This window comes from Telopea speciosissima, chromosome 4 (genome assembly GCF_018873765.1).
Source record: "Telopea speciosissima isolate NSW1024214 ecotype Mountain lineage chromosome 4, Tspe_v1, whole genome shotgun sequence".
In the NCBI taxonomy this organism is placed as follows: Eukaryota; Viridiplantae; Streptophyta; class Magnoliopsida; order Proteales; family Proteaceae; genus Telopea; species Telopea speciosissima.
The window spans coordinates 9,256,343-9,273,953 of record NC_057919.1 but is presented as its reverse complement, the minus strand read 5'-3'; the positions used below and the strand labels follow the sequence as shown (position 1 = coordinate 9,273,953).

Sequence of the window (17,611 nt, the reverse complement as noted above, 5' to 3'; positions counted from 1 at the left end):
CTATTAGTGGAATTGGGAAACTGGGTAGGCAAGGAACTAGAGGAGATAAATTTTCCGTGATAATGGGTTCAAATAAGAAAACAACTTCTCTGCAAAACTGGGATTAGAATTCGTACATTATGACCCTCCCTAGATCTTGCAGTAGCAGGAATCTCATTGGGTAACGCCTATTTTAGTGCATCCTACTTCTCCTTAAATTTTAAATCCCACCTAACTTGCCACGTGATAGTATGGTTGATGGTGCAACTTCATCAAATAGTAGTGACTCAACTTAAAACGGTTTACAATTTTGTCTTTCTAACCATCGAACCAAAGTTGGCAATTAGGGTTTTTGAACAAGTCTTCCAAACTTGACTTCTCCACAAGGTACAATGCGTTGGGTCTGAACACTACCGCAAAGATAATTACCAATAACACATCCACTGTGTTCGAGCATATCAAGCTGCAATGTGGACGGCGTAACCTTAATGGACTGAGTGGTATGCGTTTGCAGAAGTGAGAAATCCAGATAAGCTTTACCAAAAAAACAAAGAAATCCAGATAAGGAAAGGAAGGCTGGGTTGGACTAACTTCTGAGTCCGTACAACACGTCCATACTAATTAACACAGCTGGTAAGGGTAATGGCTTTTTGTCGCCACATCTCAGAATTAAGCACTACTTTCACTTCGGGGTGTTTGGTTGAAAGAAAAGGAGAAGAAGGCGGAGGATGGGGGGGGGAAGCAAGAGAAAAAGGGGTAAAAATTCTAGACTGGCAAGTTTAAAGACAATCTCAAGATGATGTGGAAATTTCACTTGTATGAATATCTATTTCATACTTAGATTCAATCATTTACCTCCTGTGTATTTGACACATATTACCTTATATTGTAAACCATCCTTTTCAATTTTTTCTAAGAAAGTTTTTTTCCTCCACCATGGGTGATGGAAAAGTACACCTATATATATATATATATATGATAATAAATACTCCACTCCTACCATATGAAGTTGATAATGTCCTCCCCATTGTTCCAATACCCATCCCAAGACACCCAGATCCATCGGCCGAGGAAGAACTTGTGGATGAGGAGAAGCTGCCTTCATTTTCTCAACCACGCCACTAGGCCTATTCTATTTTGGGTCAAACTTGACATGTGAGATCTTGGGGTCTGAATTTTTTTTTTTGAGGGGAGGGGGGGGGGGGGGGTTTGGTTGGAATTGTAGTTATTCATAAAATTTCAGTTTTAATCATTTTGCCCAAAGGGAAATAATTGTACTTAGAAACAGAAAAAAAAAATTAACATGTTGGATGGTATCGGTTCGTGAATCAGTCAGGATCAGTAGGAATCACCCTGGATCAGAATTTTTCTTTAAAAAAATCAGGTTTTAATAGTTTTACCCTTGATCTATACCGTTCCACTAATATAGCATCGGCCTATGCAGATACCAATCCAGATCACCTGATACAACCGATCCGTGTTGTGGAACTTTCTGGTCAGAAATTAGTAAGCAGTACATGCTCACTACGAACAATAGTTGCACCGCAAGCATTTAGTATTACTAGATCATCTGCAGGGTCTGGGAGGGGCCAAATGTGGTGAGCCCAGCTTTAAGACCTGTTTCGATGGGAAAGGCTGTTTCCAATTTTTGAACCCGACCAGGTTGCAATAGCTCAACTTTAATCGTTGCCCAAATGCTCACCCACTAAAGCACTCAGTACTACTGATAAAGTGAAAATTGCTAAGGCTGTGGATCCCGTACTTGCATTGGGTCCCTTTCGCTTCCCCATTCTCAAGCACTGGGCCATTCAACAGCTCAAAAAGCAGCTTTGATGCTTGCTAGATTTTTGCCAACCTCCAACCTAGGGGAATCTTACCACTTTTGTACAGCTGTTCAACCTGTTTCTGGCAATGATGTATATTGCCAAAAAGAGGGAAAAGAAATCCCCAATAAATCCGTCATACAAGCTTTGGGTAAGACTACAAGCGGGCAAGTCTTTCCTTAGTCCAGGCTTTTATACAGGGTTTAAAAAATTGGATAGAAAACTAGAGTTAGGGTGTCTTTTAGTTGATTTCCACTGATTCCGGCCAACTCCAATAGGAATCAGATTAGAATTGGCTGGAACCGAGCCGGATCCCAATTCTGGGATTTTAAACACTGCAGATATGGGATTTGTCATAACAAAGTCAAAATTTTAAGATTCAACCTTATACAGCACATATGCTCCTCCATCAGGTCACCTACCTAATTATACAATCCTAACCCCTCGACCACTTGCATCGTTTCAAACAGCACAGCTAAGCGCAATCCAGAATCCAGATTAAGGTTCCTGGAGAATGAACTGAAGAAGAAAATGGACTTGGGTTGGGAAATTCCATGTAACTTTCAACAGATTGGTTAAAAAAATTAACCTGGACAATTAAAATCCACACTTGGGTACTAAAGTACAACTACCTTTTGTTAAATTGAGCAAGGACCCTCCTTCAGTAATAAACATTGGGGATAACCTAACCACCCCCTCCATTGCTCATCACCTACTACTGCAGTCTGCAAACATAAACAAGATCAAAACTTTGAATATGTTATTTCTAGTTCTAAAGAATATACAGGAGCAAAGACAACCAACCTTACAACCACTTGGGTTCAAACCTGGTGACGTTGGGTTAGCATCTTACATCAATCCCGTTCCGGAGCATCTCCAGCATCCTTTCTACTACTGAGGCTTCCGGCGTATGACCATACTTTATCTAAATCTGCAGCTTTCTCAAACTTTGGATCCTGCAACCCTTTGCGACTGTTCTTGCCTAAGGAGGCATGTCCCCTTCCAGGACTTCCCACTACCGGAGTGGAGGAACAGTAGGTTGGCGTTGCAAATGGAGATGCATAAGGCGATCGTTGGATAGAGAATGGGCTAGGGGAAATTCGCTTCTGTATGGGAAGACCACCCAATCCTCCCCGTCCAAACAAAGACATTGACTCTGCTAAAGCACATTGCCTTGTAGCATCATCCACATAAAGCAGATCATCGACCCTCGCCATTATGTTAAACGCTAAGCTCTCCATCACCCTTGAGTAGCTCTCAAGGATTGACTGCCCCACATCCTGCAGCAGGAAAAAAAGATTATTCTACCATCTTTCTTCTTGTTAGTAGAATATCAAAGTTTATACTGAGGAAGTTGACAAGCAAATTTTTTTTTTTCTTTTTACTTTTAATCAATCACAAAAATAAGTAAAATATTCATCCACCAGATAGTAGATAAAACCAACAACAGCCATCCAAAAGGCCTGTGCTTTGGCTACTTTCCACTTGATAGAGAGGCAGACTCCCCACAGTAATGACATGAACGATCCAACTCGGAAAATTTGTGCCAATCAATGGATTATCCATAATAATGGACATAAACCCATGGGTTTAGAACTCGAGATCAATTGCCCATATCAGCTGAGTTGTATCGGAACCAGCTAGTCCCACCTGAGTTGTCTCGGAATTCCCACTCCAGAACTTGGCTGTAATATGTCTGGTTAGCCCCTGTTGTACCAAACAAACCCAGATGAAATGGAGCCAACTAAAGTAACTTGATATCGGCAATGGCCAATCTAAACCCTAAATCCTTGCATAAACCGATTTATGCATTCCTCTGGTAATCAGAAAATGTAGGCCTCCGGTGATGATTATTCACCCATCAGAAAGAGCATGTTATCATAAGCTTACAATCAAATGCTTTGTGATTCTCAACAGTTCGAGCTCCTTATACATGGAGCTCTATGAGAACACTTGAATCATTTGAAGAAAGAAGAGCATACACACTATGTTATCTGAAATGGAAATTGAGTAGATAAAAAAACCTTGTTGTATTGGATCTTGTTCATATCTAGAACAGTCTGAGGAAGCCCAGGATAGCGGAGCCTTAAGCTCTGTAAAAGAGTCTCAGCTCGTTGTGCTAAAATGTGACTCTTTCCCACATCCCTGACAAGGCCCTTGACCTTTCCACCCCATGATGACCGGCCAGATTTTGCATGATTTGAACGTTTTTTCTGGTCTTTCATCCTCCAAACATGCACAGCAGCCTCAATCCTGTTTGCTACCTCCAACGTGTGGTGTTCAGATGACAGGTCTAAGCAGTCAAGGAGACATTCTGGGGAGAACTTGTCAGCAGTTATATAACGGTAGATGGTCTCACCCAAACAAGCTTTTCCACTCTAAGAGAAAAGTTGAAACAATGTCAGCTTACAAATGAGAAAGAAAGTTATTATAAATGAGTATACAAAGGAAAATTTTGAGTGCATGAGACTTAAGAATGAGGTTCAGCACAGTAGATGGCTATCTGTATTTATTTGTTCGCATCAAACTTAAATGGCTACAGAAACTTGCATTATTGAACATCATAATGTATTGCCTAGTTAGAGAACTGGGGTTTGAGCATAGAGGGAGGATTTCATGGATAAAACCCTTTTTGTATATTGAGCACATGCAATGAAGATCTTGGCAGTGGAGTGTGAAATCCAATTCATGAAATGCTTCGATGACTGGATCTGTTAGAAATTGGGACAAATGGCATGGAAGTTGTGAATCAGTAACCAAAGAAGCATAAAAAAAAGGGTTGGGATGTCATAGTTTGATTTTTGGGTCACTTATGCTGACCATTAATTTTTTTTCCCCAGATTGGGATGTCAAAGTTTGACATTCCAGATTCCCTTGTAAGCCATCCAATCTATTTTGGCAGTACTAGTCCAGTCATGGATTTAGGAGCCACCTGATTGATACCGGATAGATGATACAAAATTTTGGGGGGTAAAATAGTAAAAAAAGATCGGGAGGGGGGGCAAGATCGTTCGATTCTGCCGATCGGTATCGTTATTGGTGGAGACTGATACCGGTGCCAATACTGTGAACTAAATCCATGAATCCAATAGATTTTGTCAAGTTCATGGCTTACAAGGCATCCACAAAGGTGGTCTCAAGCATCAAGTTGGAAAGAAGACATTCACAATATGCTATTTGTACAAATGACATTGCTCCATTATTTGCAACCACTCCATTCCAATTTCTCAGTGGATGTTTTTGGAAGGCATCACCAAAAACTTACTTGTATTATACTGTTACAATTTCAAACCTAAAAAGTTGGCATTTAAAAGTAAAACTGTCAAGTCTGAGGAAACGCAACACTCGAATGGTATTTCTATTGAGTCAAGTGCTTCTCTGATCATCTGAACCAATTGAATTACTGAAACTAATGATGCACCTAAAAAGCTTATTGTTAATCAAATTTGCAGTAACAATTAAAATATATATTAGATTTCTAATTGCATTCTTCAGACCTTTGAAAACCTCAAAAGAGAAAACAGCAGCACATTTACTGATGTGGTTCCAACTCTAGGTATAATTATGTAATTAAGATCTCCCACCCCTTCAAACTCAAAATTATGAGTAGAAGCCAGAAAGTGAAACAGAGCAACTGCAAACTACAGGCAAAAGCACAACTTCAAAACAGAAACAAAGGTAAACGCTCAACATTTGAATGGCATTTTGGCCACTAAGACTTGCCAATGACAGCTTCCAGGTCATCAAGTGAACATTAAATATCTATTCATTCTTGTAAATGACATTAACATTCACATGTCCATTTTTACAGTAAATTTCCCATGTGAAGGTAGAAAACAAAAGAAAGAGTAGAGCCAATACGATACCTAATCCAGAACAATTATCTTTTTTCTTGTACGGTCACCAATTTTATGACAAACTAAAGTGGACAATCACCTTTCAGTGTCCAAATTCTTTTCCAAGACAAATCAAACTCTACACTGCTACACAGACAGTCTCTCAGACATTGAATAATAGGAGTAGATTATATGAAGTTAGACTTGACACAATGACGCTGATGCTTGACAGCACCTCACAACCCCCTAAAGGTCAAAAGGTAATCATATGCCCCAACAAGGGAGGGGAAATACCAATTGGTAAGAACATCACCAACATGTGACGTTTCCAACGCTGAGTTTTAGGGGCTTTGGAGCACCACAGAAAGTCGAAGGCACCCATACCGGGTGACACAAGTAGTCTTTGCCTCGTTGCCCTCAGTGATTCGGACCTGATAGTAGCCTGACCGAAGATCTCACTTTGAAAAGTACTGTGCTCCTCCTAGTTGATCGAACAGATCTGTAATGAGAGGGATGGGGTATTTGTTCTTGATCGTTACCTTGTTGAGGGCTCTATCGTCGATGCAAAGTCGAAGACTCCCATCTTGAAGTTAGACTTGACACAATAAGGAAGCTCCACCGAGAAGGAAGAAGGGAAAAGAAGCTTTATCATTTTTAAGTTTCTTATGGATTGACAGTACAGCTGAAGGAAAGACTAACTTAGAGAACCCTAAAGAAATGCATGTTGGATGTTCTTCCAAGTTCCAAATGCCTAAAAGCTAAAATGAAGACTCAGATTCGATGCCTTCCCACCATTGATTGCTATTTCAAACATTAACATTGTTTACCCTCAATAAGGTAGCTGCACTTACTACCCACCCAAAAAAAAAGGGCAGTTACAGCGGAATACAGAGCGAATAAAAAAAGAAAATATGTATAGTATTTAGTTTTTGCTGAATCATTCTTGTCAATGATCAATTTGAAGATTTTCACATAGAGATCAGTTGAATGATAGGACTGACCGGCTGAGTGATTTTACCTTTGGTAAAGTCTCCACGTAAGCATTTGGAATTTCCATCTCGGCAAGGACACTGCTATTGATTGCCATGGCTGCCTTAAGGATCTGATTCGTGCAATCTCTACATTGCTGCAGCCTTTTTCTTGCATCTTCAGACAAACCATCTGTGGGAACCTTGGGGCAGGGTAGCCACCACTTCTCCTCCTGCCTAATAGAAGGTCTCCCAATATACGCATCAGCATCGCCAGCTTCAGCAACAATTATTCCACGATCAACGTACCGAAACTCAGTGTCACGGAAGCCATCAAGGATACTTAGTAGCATAGCATCAACCTTCTTCAGGGCTGGGAGGTTTACATAGAGATCAGAGCGCGGTCGAGTCACCATGACCTCGAAGGTCCCACCGCCTGGAAATTCTTGCAATGAAGGAATGAGTTCCACAATCGAATCGCTCACGCATAAAAGCCATTCCATCTCTCTACACCACATTGCCTTCTTCTGCGGCGCCAATGGCTCCAGCCTCCATAGCTCCCCAAAAACAGTAGCTTGCCATTTTTTGCCCCATAAACAAGAAATGGAAATTGGAAACTTCAAGGAAAATTTCAGGGGAAAAAGAAAAGAAGTGAAAGAAAGCAAAATGAAAAATAAACTAACCAGATAGATTAGTAATGGCATTGGAGATTGCCAGAGCAGTACATACTCCCTTCCCCCCACCCGACATGTCTTCTCCTAGCAGAAGCTTAGCGAACCGCTCCTTCATCATCTCAACTTCTGCAGGGGAAAGAATAATACTCATAATGCTAAATACGCTAGTGGAACCAGTAGTTTAAGACGAGAGGCAGAGATCAGAAACGCGAAATTTAAGCACCAACACTAAAGCAGTTCCTAGTGCGTTGGACGAATTTGTTTTGTCGAAAAGATGAAGAAAATCCAACAAAAAATAAAATACAAAGAACACTAACCAGACAAATCTGCCTCCGGTTTTTCCGGCTTCTCATCCCAAACAACCACATCTTTGCCACCGATAACCGGCAACATCAAAGGCAGCGCCGGATATCCAGAATTAACGTTTAACGGACGTCCGGCGAGAGGTGAAGATGCGAGAGAACTTGAAGCGCCCTCAGCATCGTAGCGTCGACAGGAGAAACTACTCGAACTCTCAGACTCACTAACGTCGGCACTCAAGCTATAGCTCTCAAATCGTTCACTCTGCAGATCGAAACCATCCTCAGAGGAGACACTTCCCATTGAGGAAAGGAAATCCAAAAGGTCTGTCTCCCTAAAGCTGAAAGGCGAAGAGAGATCTCAGGCGTGCATTTCCTCCGGCGAACAAAAAGCTATTGTATCCAGTCTCGCTCTCGCATGATGTGAGAGTTGCAGAGACGCTTCCGAGCGTAAGCGACTGGGACAAGAGGAAAAGAAAAGAAGAAAAGGAGAAAGAGCACGCCAGGTTTAGGAGTGTACTACCAACACACACTTGTCTGTCTCCGTTTCTGATGCCGCAAAAGCAAAAGAGACGCCGTTTGCAGGTCCGCTTTCCGTAACAGCAGCTCTTCTCCACTCGACACGGCCTTTATCTTTTCCGCACATGACATATCCCTATGAACCCATACTATGTACCATTCCATTTTATTACCTTCCTATATCCTACCATTCCTACATGCCGACGTGGACAAGAGGAGATAGCTGGGTTGAGCCGTTGAAGTGAAAGTGTGAATGGTCCAGGTGGGGGCCATGTTTGGAGAATCGTTGAAATTTGGGGTGGTGTGGAGGGAATCTACATGTCAAAGCGACGAAAGAGGCGGTTATTTTCGCATTAGGTTATGAAAATGGGACCCACATAAGACTCATGAATATTCGCTCATCAACGGTCTTACTCCGTTTTATAACGATGATCATCGGTTCGTAGTTCGTAACCAATAAGAAACTGAACCAAACTGGCCTGAAATCCAAAACGTTCTTATTGGTTTGGTTTTGGGTTGGCCCAATAACAAATTGAAACCAGTTCAGCCCCAACCGACCCATATCAATATGCTAATATGTTACCTGCAAAAAAAAAAAAAGACTGATTGGTATTGTTGATCAATTATTTATATACCGATTATAGCTTGTTTATAACCTAAGGCATGTTTATATTCCGATTGTAGGTTAATTAGCCAATTAACCAGTTTATAGCCCGTTTAAGGTCTGTTTGTGGGCTGATTAGTCAATTAATCTGTTTATAATTTGATTATAGACCACTAACGATTCACCGAATAGAAACATGCTCATATCGAATCACATAATCATATTGAAGAAGAGATTTCTCTACAACTCAAGAGGTGAATAAAAACTTAGTCCTATGTACCTGTTTCCTTTTAATAAAGAAAGTGAAACAGGATTCATCTATACATCTACGATCATTAGTACCATGCCCTTATTTGTACTAAGTAGATAATTACTATTCCACCATTCTTTATATCCATCCACGTCCAAACCTATAGATAAAAGATTCTCTTTTCACCGTGGATGAAGAAAAACTACCCACCCATGTTGGATGTACCTTATAATTGGACCACGCAGCCTGACAACGATACCCCTCCAAAAGAAAGTATTCTGCATTGCCAGCACTGGTGCAGTCTCTTGTCTTCTTGTCTTCGCAGCAAGGGAAAATAATAAGCGGACGATCCATTTTCTTTCACCAAAAGTACAAATTGATTGGGGGGATCCTAATCGTCCAAACGCCAAAATCTTAACGGACCCAACTAAATAGGTGTGGTGATGAACCAATGAATGTCCTTCAAAGTATCTTTTGGCAACGAGCTTATCGAATCCTCCACTCCTTAATCCCCATGCCCTGAAATAGATGACAACGTATCGCGTCGCACAGAATAAATGGCTTACACGGACCCCGAGTCTAATTAATTAATTACTAATCAGGTTCGTAACTGATAACCCAAAATTATCAAGAAAAGAAAAAAGAAAGGTTTCGTAAGTGGCAGCAATTATTGTTTCTAACGAAAGGTGTAATGAAGATTAGAATATTGGTACTTGGTAGGAGTTTGTTTCATTGGGAAGCAAAGAATGAAGGGAAAATATGCATGAATTGAAGATTAACGGCATTGATCCGAAGTCTAGAAAGGGGTGAGACCTGAGGGTGAGTTTCCTAGTTGGGACGTTCGACGAAACACGCGCCTAGACTTCCGTGTCTTATCAAAGTTAATTATTAGCACTTTTAATAATTAATTAGAGCTTCCTTTTGACCACAGGATCATGGCTTTGTCAATCATTTCAGCACACATTGGTTCAGCCGCTTAGATCTAAGTTGGTACCGAGTGGTTTTTCGAGTTCGCATCTTTGGATGTTTGAGCTGCCATGTGTCAAACATCTCCATTCAGTATTATCGCACTATACACTTTTAGAGAATTAGAGAATATTATTTTCCCAAACTATAGGCCCTCGCTATATTCTATATCTCTATCCATCCCTCGCTCGTTTACTGAGTTCTGAATCCAATGGTTGAACGCAAAAACGAGCGAGAGCGACCTGGTTTCAATCTGTTAAGAGAATAGAAGCAGAAAAGTTATGTTTTTAATTTCTAGGCGATCTTATGGTTGGAAATCTATAGCTTCAGAGGTGAGAGCAGTGAACACTGAAAGGTGGAGTATCATGCTTGAATGCTAATGAAGTACAAGAGTACAGAGAATTGGAGGTGGTGGATAAATGTTTTAGGGTAACCCCTGCATTTGTGGTATGGGAAGGTGCTTCAGAAGACTGGGAGAGCATGTGGTGGTCTAATGGATCCTCAAAATTGAGTCAAAACTCAAAAGACCTGGTGGAAGTGTTGCAGTAACATGTAAAATGTTGATCACAGAGAAGGTTCAGACTTGCCGTGGGTAAGGTTGGAAGATAAAATCATTTCTATATTCAAGTTGGTCTAGGGAGATTGTATGAGTATGGATTATGATGGAAACCAAAATAATGTCAACCAGAGAGACATAATCCATCAAATCCAGCAGCTATAATAAACACAATCCGGTGAACTTATCATACATTTTCAAGCTTATCAGAAAGACAATGTAAATGATATCTCCTTTTGAAGTATCAAAGATCAACTCATTGACAAAAAAGATGAAGAATCTACCAGCTTGTTTTTACTTTTCTTCCTCTTTCACTTTACATAGAACAGATTTCATTATAACTACTAGTCTCCATCCATTGGTTTTGGCATTGAATAGCAGTTCCAGAACTAATCATGCCCTGGTGCGTAACTCCAACACTAAGTCTTCTATATCTTGATATGCCTTAAGGTCACAAATTTTGGTGATTAGTAAGATCAGATGAGAATTTATCATGAGCTGAGCTTGCTTGAGGGCCTAAATGACACACAAGATCTCAAGTGATTCTCCTTTCACCATAACTCAACTTTACTGGGCTTGAAGCAAACTTGAGTTCCAAATGGAGAGCTTGAGGCTTGGTCCTGGCCCTTTTTTTTTCTCTTTTTAATACTTGGTGCTGACTTGTTTGATTTGGCTTTGATATGGATGACAAGGTGCCTTTTTTTCACCCAGCTTTCTGATTGGACTTATTCAGTGTGAAAGACAATCAATCATAAGAAAATTACTAACAAATTGTCCCTAAGCGCCCCCCCCCCCCCCCCTCCCCAAAAAAAAAAAAAAAGAAGTTTATAAGGTACATTGGCATAGATTCTAAGAGCTGAACATACCATCATTTTGTTCTACCTCTTTCATTTGTTTCCTCTTTTTCGTTCTTATTCTCCTTTTAATGGAAGTCAAAGAATGAATTTGCATGGGTTTGATCTTTTCTTTTTGTTTATTTTCTTCTGTTTATAGTTCTCTCTCTCTCTCTCTCACACACACACACTTTCTTCAGCTTATGTGCTCTGCTCCTGTAAGAATGTTTCAACTTTGATTTGTCAAATTCTAGTGTGTTAAAAAAATTTGAAAGCAGGCTGGTGAAGAACAGTTTTCAATTAAGCCAGATAAGAATGACCAAGTCTGAGATCCTTTACTTCTCAAAGCCTGCCCATTTTCTGTCTTCTATTGGCTACTATCATGTCCAAGTCCAGCAAAAATATTTTGCTCACCAATCAGCAAACGTTTTTATAGAACATGTTGCTGCTAAAACACCTCTATTGTAATTATTTTATTGTTCACTCTACCTAAGACAAATGTGCTATTGTAGCCATAAGGGTATAATTTTGAAATTTCAGTTTTACTGATAAGGAGAGACATAACAGTGATACTTGTTCAGATACTTGTACAACATGTCATGTCAAAAGATTTACTTGATGAATTAAAAAATTGGAAATGCTAATTCATCTTTGGAACACTCATTCAGTTGAACTCAGGTGGGTCTTTCTGGTCAACTGTAGCTTTAGTAACCACTTGAGCCCTTTTACCTGATTCAAAATCTTGCTAAATGGAATAACACAACAAAACTTCTTGTCTGAATTGGCTGTACAAATATGGCTAGGAACTGCAGAAAAGAATTGCAAAAATGATGCTACTAAGATCTGGAGAGGGATAAAGTTCTCTGTGCTGCAGCGCAGCCTGCGCCCAGACACATGGGCAGCCTGTGCAGAGGGGCAGGGTGGTCATTGCGCCCATCCCCATGTGCCTGGGCGCAGGCTGCACTGCGGCACAGAGAACAACACCCCATAATATTTATAGATGACAAATGCTAGTGCCAGCAGTGTTTCTTAACAGAATGTAATACCATTGAGACCAAACCCTTCACTTGTGGTCTAAAGTCAAAAGAGGTTGATAATGTCCACAGGCTTATAACACTAGAATTTATAAACTAATGAAAGGGATTTCTTATAGAAACTATGGAGCTGAAATATTTTGCCTCAGCATCTGCGTATTCAGTTGAGTCCAGAGTTAGCCACAAGTCAACATAATATATGGTCCAATGAACTGGCAGGAAACAGCATCTAGTGCATTTTAGTCTAGACTAAGTATGTCTAATTACTAAATGTACCCTGCTTTATCGAGGATACAGTGACAAGTGACCGACCTCGGATGTAGTTTCACACCTTGACTGGGCCCTTGAGAAATTGCACTTGAAGATAATGTAAAGAATTTGGGTAAGAACAAAACTGTGTTTTGATATAGCTAGACAAAACAAACCCACCATGGGTTCACCAAGTGAGATCTGAGCCCTGATTAGGCCTTTCACCAATTCTTGCAATGAATAGTGAGATATAACACAAACTTGTGTTAATCTTTGAAAAATATGGATCATATTTTTTGAATATCTGATATATACATGAATAATTCATACATAAAACGAATTTTCTATGGTGATCGTTACCCACCTATCTGCCATCCCTTCGCTTTGACACATTCATCCAATAGGCAGAAAATCCGCACCAAAATGGTCTTCTACCTGAAATGGGAATACACACTTACTTCTACCAGTCCAATGTGGATTAGGTAAAAGAACACCCAATAACAATGGCTGCACAATACATACAAGGATCAGCCTGAAAATTTTATGAATTACAGTACTTTTGCAAAGCTAATCTTTTGGGTTGCAAGGTGTTAATAAGGCTTTCATGTGGTGTTGAGAGCAGAGATACAGTGTAGGTGACTGAAAAATTTATGAATTACAGTACTTTTGCGAAGCTAATCTTTTGGGTTGCAATGGCTGCACAATACATAAAAGGATCAGCCTGAAAAATTTATGAATTACAGTACTTCTGCGAAGCTAATCTTTTGGGTTGCAAGGTGTTAATAAGGCTTTCATGTGGCAGTTGAGAGGAGAGATACAGAGTAGGTGACTGAACAGTTGGATAAGAATTAGGACATTTACGAACATGCAACATGTGTAGTAAATTGCTATCTTCAAGGCTTTCTAGATTGAGGATGGAATTCATTCTTGCTTGGATCATATTGTGTGTGCATGTGTTTTATTTATTCATTTTTCTTTTTTGGAAGCAGCCTGGTAAGTACCATTTTGAATGGAGTTGGATAAAAATAGCCAGCTGTGGTAGAATTGTACAAAATCATTTCTTTCTCACTACAGTGTAATTGAATGAAGAAAATATTCTGTATTGATGTTTCTGTTTTTGGTAAGATTGTACTGTATTGGTGTTTCATTGGGGAAGAAAATATACACATTTAACTTTTTCAAGGAACATTGCAATGTACACAAAGTGGTGTAGATGTTGGCTGCCACAATAGAATTACCTGTTGAGAGCTTTCTTCTGGGTGTATTGTTGATACTTGTATCATGATGACTCGTACATTGGCTTAAAAGTTACTAGATGTCCTCCATAATTGTAATTCTGCTGCCTATCTCACTATGTCTCCATAACTGATATTCACCTTTGGAGCCTATCCAATTTAAGAACTCTTCTCTGCCTTTACCCCTTAGCCAATACTCTTGCTCTTCTAACAACTTCAGAATCTACCAAGAATGAAAGAACCATTCACATACCAAAAAAAAAAAAAAAAGGAAAGGGGGGGGAGGGGGTGGGGATGTTATGGCTAGAAGTGTCTGAACATTACTTTCTTTTGTGTGCAGAATTTAGAGTATGCAAAGTATGATTATGAACTCTTAACTAGTTTAGTGATGTTTATAGAATTATAGTTGAAAATAAGATTCTAAACTGCAGATAACAAAGGGGAACTTTGTTGCTAGACGTCTGAATACCCACTTGGCTGTACACATGGAACTTACTTCGACAGAGAGAGAAGTGAACCAAAACTGTTGAAATCGACCAACAATACAGAGCAAGGATTGCTGACCTATGCAACAACAACTGGATGGAACCTTTTCTATCAAATTTATAGATAGACCAAGATAATCAGCCCTGTTTTTTGGCCTTAGAATCAAGATAAAAGAATTTCAGTCAGTAGCCTCTTATATATAATGTACGCATTGGAATTTATTCTAGGGAGATGCTTTGGTTTTCCCCCTCTTTTTTGTTTTGTTTGTTTAGCATAAATGAACATCTATTGTAATTATAATTTCATTTTTTTTAGAAAAAGTTTATAGGTGGTAATATTTAATAGAGGTGTGATTCATATATTCCATTAATAATCTTTTTTCCTCCTCATTGACTCGGACTCCTTTATATGCACTAAGTTTCTGATTTTCCATGTCCACATCCATACAACACCGGAGGAGTGTCATACTATTTGTAGTAGATGATGGGGAACAAGGAAAAAAGGGGGTGGGGAAGAAAGGTTTTCCCAACATCAGTGGGGTTCCTTAAAGCAGTGCAGTGGAACTACTTCAAGAAGAAAAGATTACATACCACTTTCATCGTTGGTCTTCTAGAAGATGAATGCATGAGGCACAATCTCGCTGCAGTCATCATTTTCTGCATTTCTTCCTTCTTGTAATCTTCTTGCAAGTAGGGATCTATTAATCGATCACATAGTCCTTGGCAAAGTAAAGACCTTGCCTGAAAATCACAAAGGATGTTCTGTAGATGTTAAGGATCACTAAATCATTAAGGGATTTCTATTAGGATTTTAAAGAGTTATTCGAGAAATTCTTCTATTACCCAGGGCACTAAATTTTCAGGGTTAGACTTCTGGTCTGCATCAGTGGCCTCTTTTCCAGTGATCAGTTCCAAAAGCACAACGCCAAATGAGTACACATCTGTCTTCTCATCAACCTTCCCATACATGATGTACTCTGGTGCCAAGTACCCAAAGGTCCCAACCATGCGGGCTGGTTTCTTGTTTGCTAAAGGTTGCTCAGGTTGATCATGTACTATAGCTTCTCCAAAATTTGACAGCTGGAAGCATTGAAAGTAAAAGATGTTGAGTGACTTGGAACACTAGTACTGAATGTGAATTTTCCTTTAGAGAGAAAAAACGTAGAAACATGCAGATACATCTTCACAGTTAAATGGTAACTAACATAAGTATCCTTGATAAGCGAATTTCTCATGTATGGCAGATGTTTGTTGAAAAGGCAGAGCAAGAATACTGAAGTCAAGAAATCAGATTGCTGCAAGGTAAACCGAAATATAACAAGAGAAAATTGATGAAATATATTCAAAGAGAAGAACCTTGTATTATCAAGAACTTGATGAATTGTGTCAATTTGGCCATGTTTGGCCATGTTTTACATAGGTGGCTTGGGCCACTTGGTGATTTGCCAAAGATAAAAAATGTTTCTGAGGCAACTGAAAAATCAATCAAGCTCATTCAATTTGGGCCCAATTCCAGGTTGACATGTGTTTACATGGGTTTGACATGAGGTTGCATGCATTGCTAGTAGGAATTTCAAAAAGCTATAACATACCTGAGGTTGGCAATGGTGAGAAAGAAGAATGTTTGAAGAATTCACATCCCTGTGTATGATTGGAGGGGAGCAAGAATGGTGGAGGTATTCCAGTGCCTTTGCCAACCCAACTGCAACTTTCACTCTCTCACTCCATGTGAGCTGTTTCAATTTCTGTTTCAAGCTCCCCTGTAGGAGATTATAAACTATTGAATGCATATCTTTACAATAGCAGTACCCGATGAGTCGAATTATGTGCTCATGGTTCAACTCACTCAAAATCTCCACTTCACGAAGGAGCTTCTCTCCTGACCCATGTTTAATATTGAGAACCTTGACAGCCGCAGCTTTGTCATCTGCAAGTTGCGCTCTATACAGCTTTCCATGGCCTCCCTCTCCTATCACCATCTGAGGGCGGAATTCCTTGGTCACAGTACGTAGTTCATCTGGAGTGAACCACTTGCAGGCTCCCTTGGCCTCTAAAATAGCTATTCTTTGGAGATGGAAATGTCCCATGGTGGCAGGAGACTGCAATTTGTTCTTGGAATTTTGAACTACCATATCAGCATGTCTTAGCAAGGTTGCCTTTGAGGAAGACTGCTTGGCTTCCTGCTTGGGGGACTTGTGGCCGGGTTCTAACCAGGTAGCAGGGGAAGTGTGTGTCTTCAAAGATTGTGTCTGGGGGATTGGACTTGTAGACCCTTCTTGTGAAGTTCCTGGTTTTCGGACGAGTACTTTCCCCAAATTGCTTATAACTAGCAGGGAGCATGTGGGAGGCAATCGTTTCAAGCAAGGAGTAACAATGGAGTATTCTTCAGGCCTGCAATATATGCGTAAGAGAAAGCGGAGAGAGAGAGAGAGAGAGAAAGACAAAGAGGTTTTATCTATGTTAGGTCACAGTACCGTGTGGTGCTGCACCCAAGCACAAGTTCCGTTGCGAAGTGCAGTCTTACTTGATGGGTTAGAACGGCGATGAAGGACTCACCAACACAGATCTTGACTTGGAACTCCACCTGAAGAGAGAAGTGTCATCAACAAAGTTAGATAACTAATTTTGGAATCAAGTTTACTACTCTGGATGCGGATTCAATTACAATTTGGACCTGCTTAGATTTGCAGAGATCTTCATGGATCTCAAAACTGTTCAAATCGAAGTTGTCCTGAGGCTCCTGTACATGAACAGCTACCACATTATCACCAGGCCTGACCATCTCATTAAGTACGCGCAGAAGCACTTCTCTACTGCGGTTGTGAGCTTTCAAGCCAACCACGATTGTTTTATTCTTCTTTGTTGTCTTCTGAGCTCCTAGAATAGATGCAATGCTGCAACTGATCCTTGGACTTCTTCCAACCATAGCTGAGGAGAAGAATTCCATTGTTCAAAAGGTATCAATTCCATTGCAGAATTTAAGAATGTAACTCTTGGTAACACTGATTGTCATTATCGGATTCTTATGCTCGTTCTGGACTTTCTTTTTCTATGTTGGGCTTTTCTTAGTCAGTAAGATTAGGACTGGATAGGCAGAATGGTCCCCATAACATTTATCTGCAACAACCAATCCACCGCTCTATCTCAAAAAAACCAAAAAAAAATCTTATCTATGGTCAGACAGCTCTTATTGAGATGCCAAAAGTGTCTCACGATCCCGAGAATGGAAATATGCAATTACTCTCTGTAACAATGGTTTTTCTTGGTCTTCCACTGAGTAGGTAGCCCACATCTGCTACAA

General features: G+C 40.0%; 2 protein-coding genes across 2 annotated transcripts; both read right to left on the bottom strand.

Moving 5' to 3' along the window:
- Nucleotides 1-2,544: 2,544 nt before the first annotated feature.
- On the bottom strand, nt 2,545-8,067 carry LOC122657389 (rop guanine nucleotide exchange factor 1-like). Its single transcript, XM_043852082.1, has 5 exons — nt 7,598-8,067; nt 7,290-7,406; nt 6,657-7,180; nt 3,827-4,180; nt 2,545-3,082 (listed from the first exon to the last, which is right to left on the bottom strand). Exons 1-5 carry the CDS (start codon nt 7,881-7,883, stop codon nt 2,657-2,659), a joined length of 1,707 nt encoding a protein of 568 aa, XP_043708017.1. The 5' UTR covers nt 7,884-8,067; the 3' UTR covers nt 2,545-2,656.
- A 5,698-nt stretch (nt 8,068-13,765) lies between these two features.
- On the bottom strand, nt 13,766-17,351 carry LOC122657758 (receptor-like cytosolic serine/threonine-protein kinase RBK1). The gene is made up of 6 exons (XM_043852554.1): nt 16,985-17,351; nt 16,785-16,894; nt 15,903-16,701; nt 15,154-15,390; nt 14,902-15,051; nt 13,766-14,048 (listed from the first exon to the last, which is right to left on the bottom strand). Exons 1-6 carry the CDS (start codon nt 17,255-17,257, stop codon nt 13,902-13,904), a joined length of 1,716 nt encoding a protein of 571 aa, XP_043708489.1. The 5' UTR covers nt 17,258-17,351; the 3' UTR covers nt 13,766-13,901.
- Nucleotides 17,352-17,611: the final 260 nt, after the last annotated feature.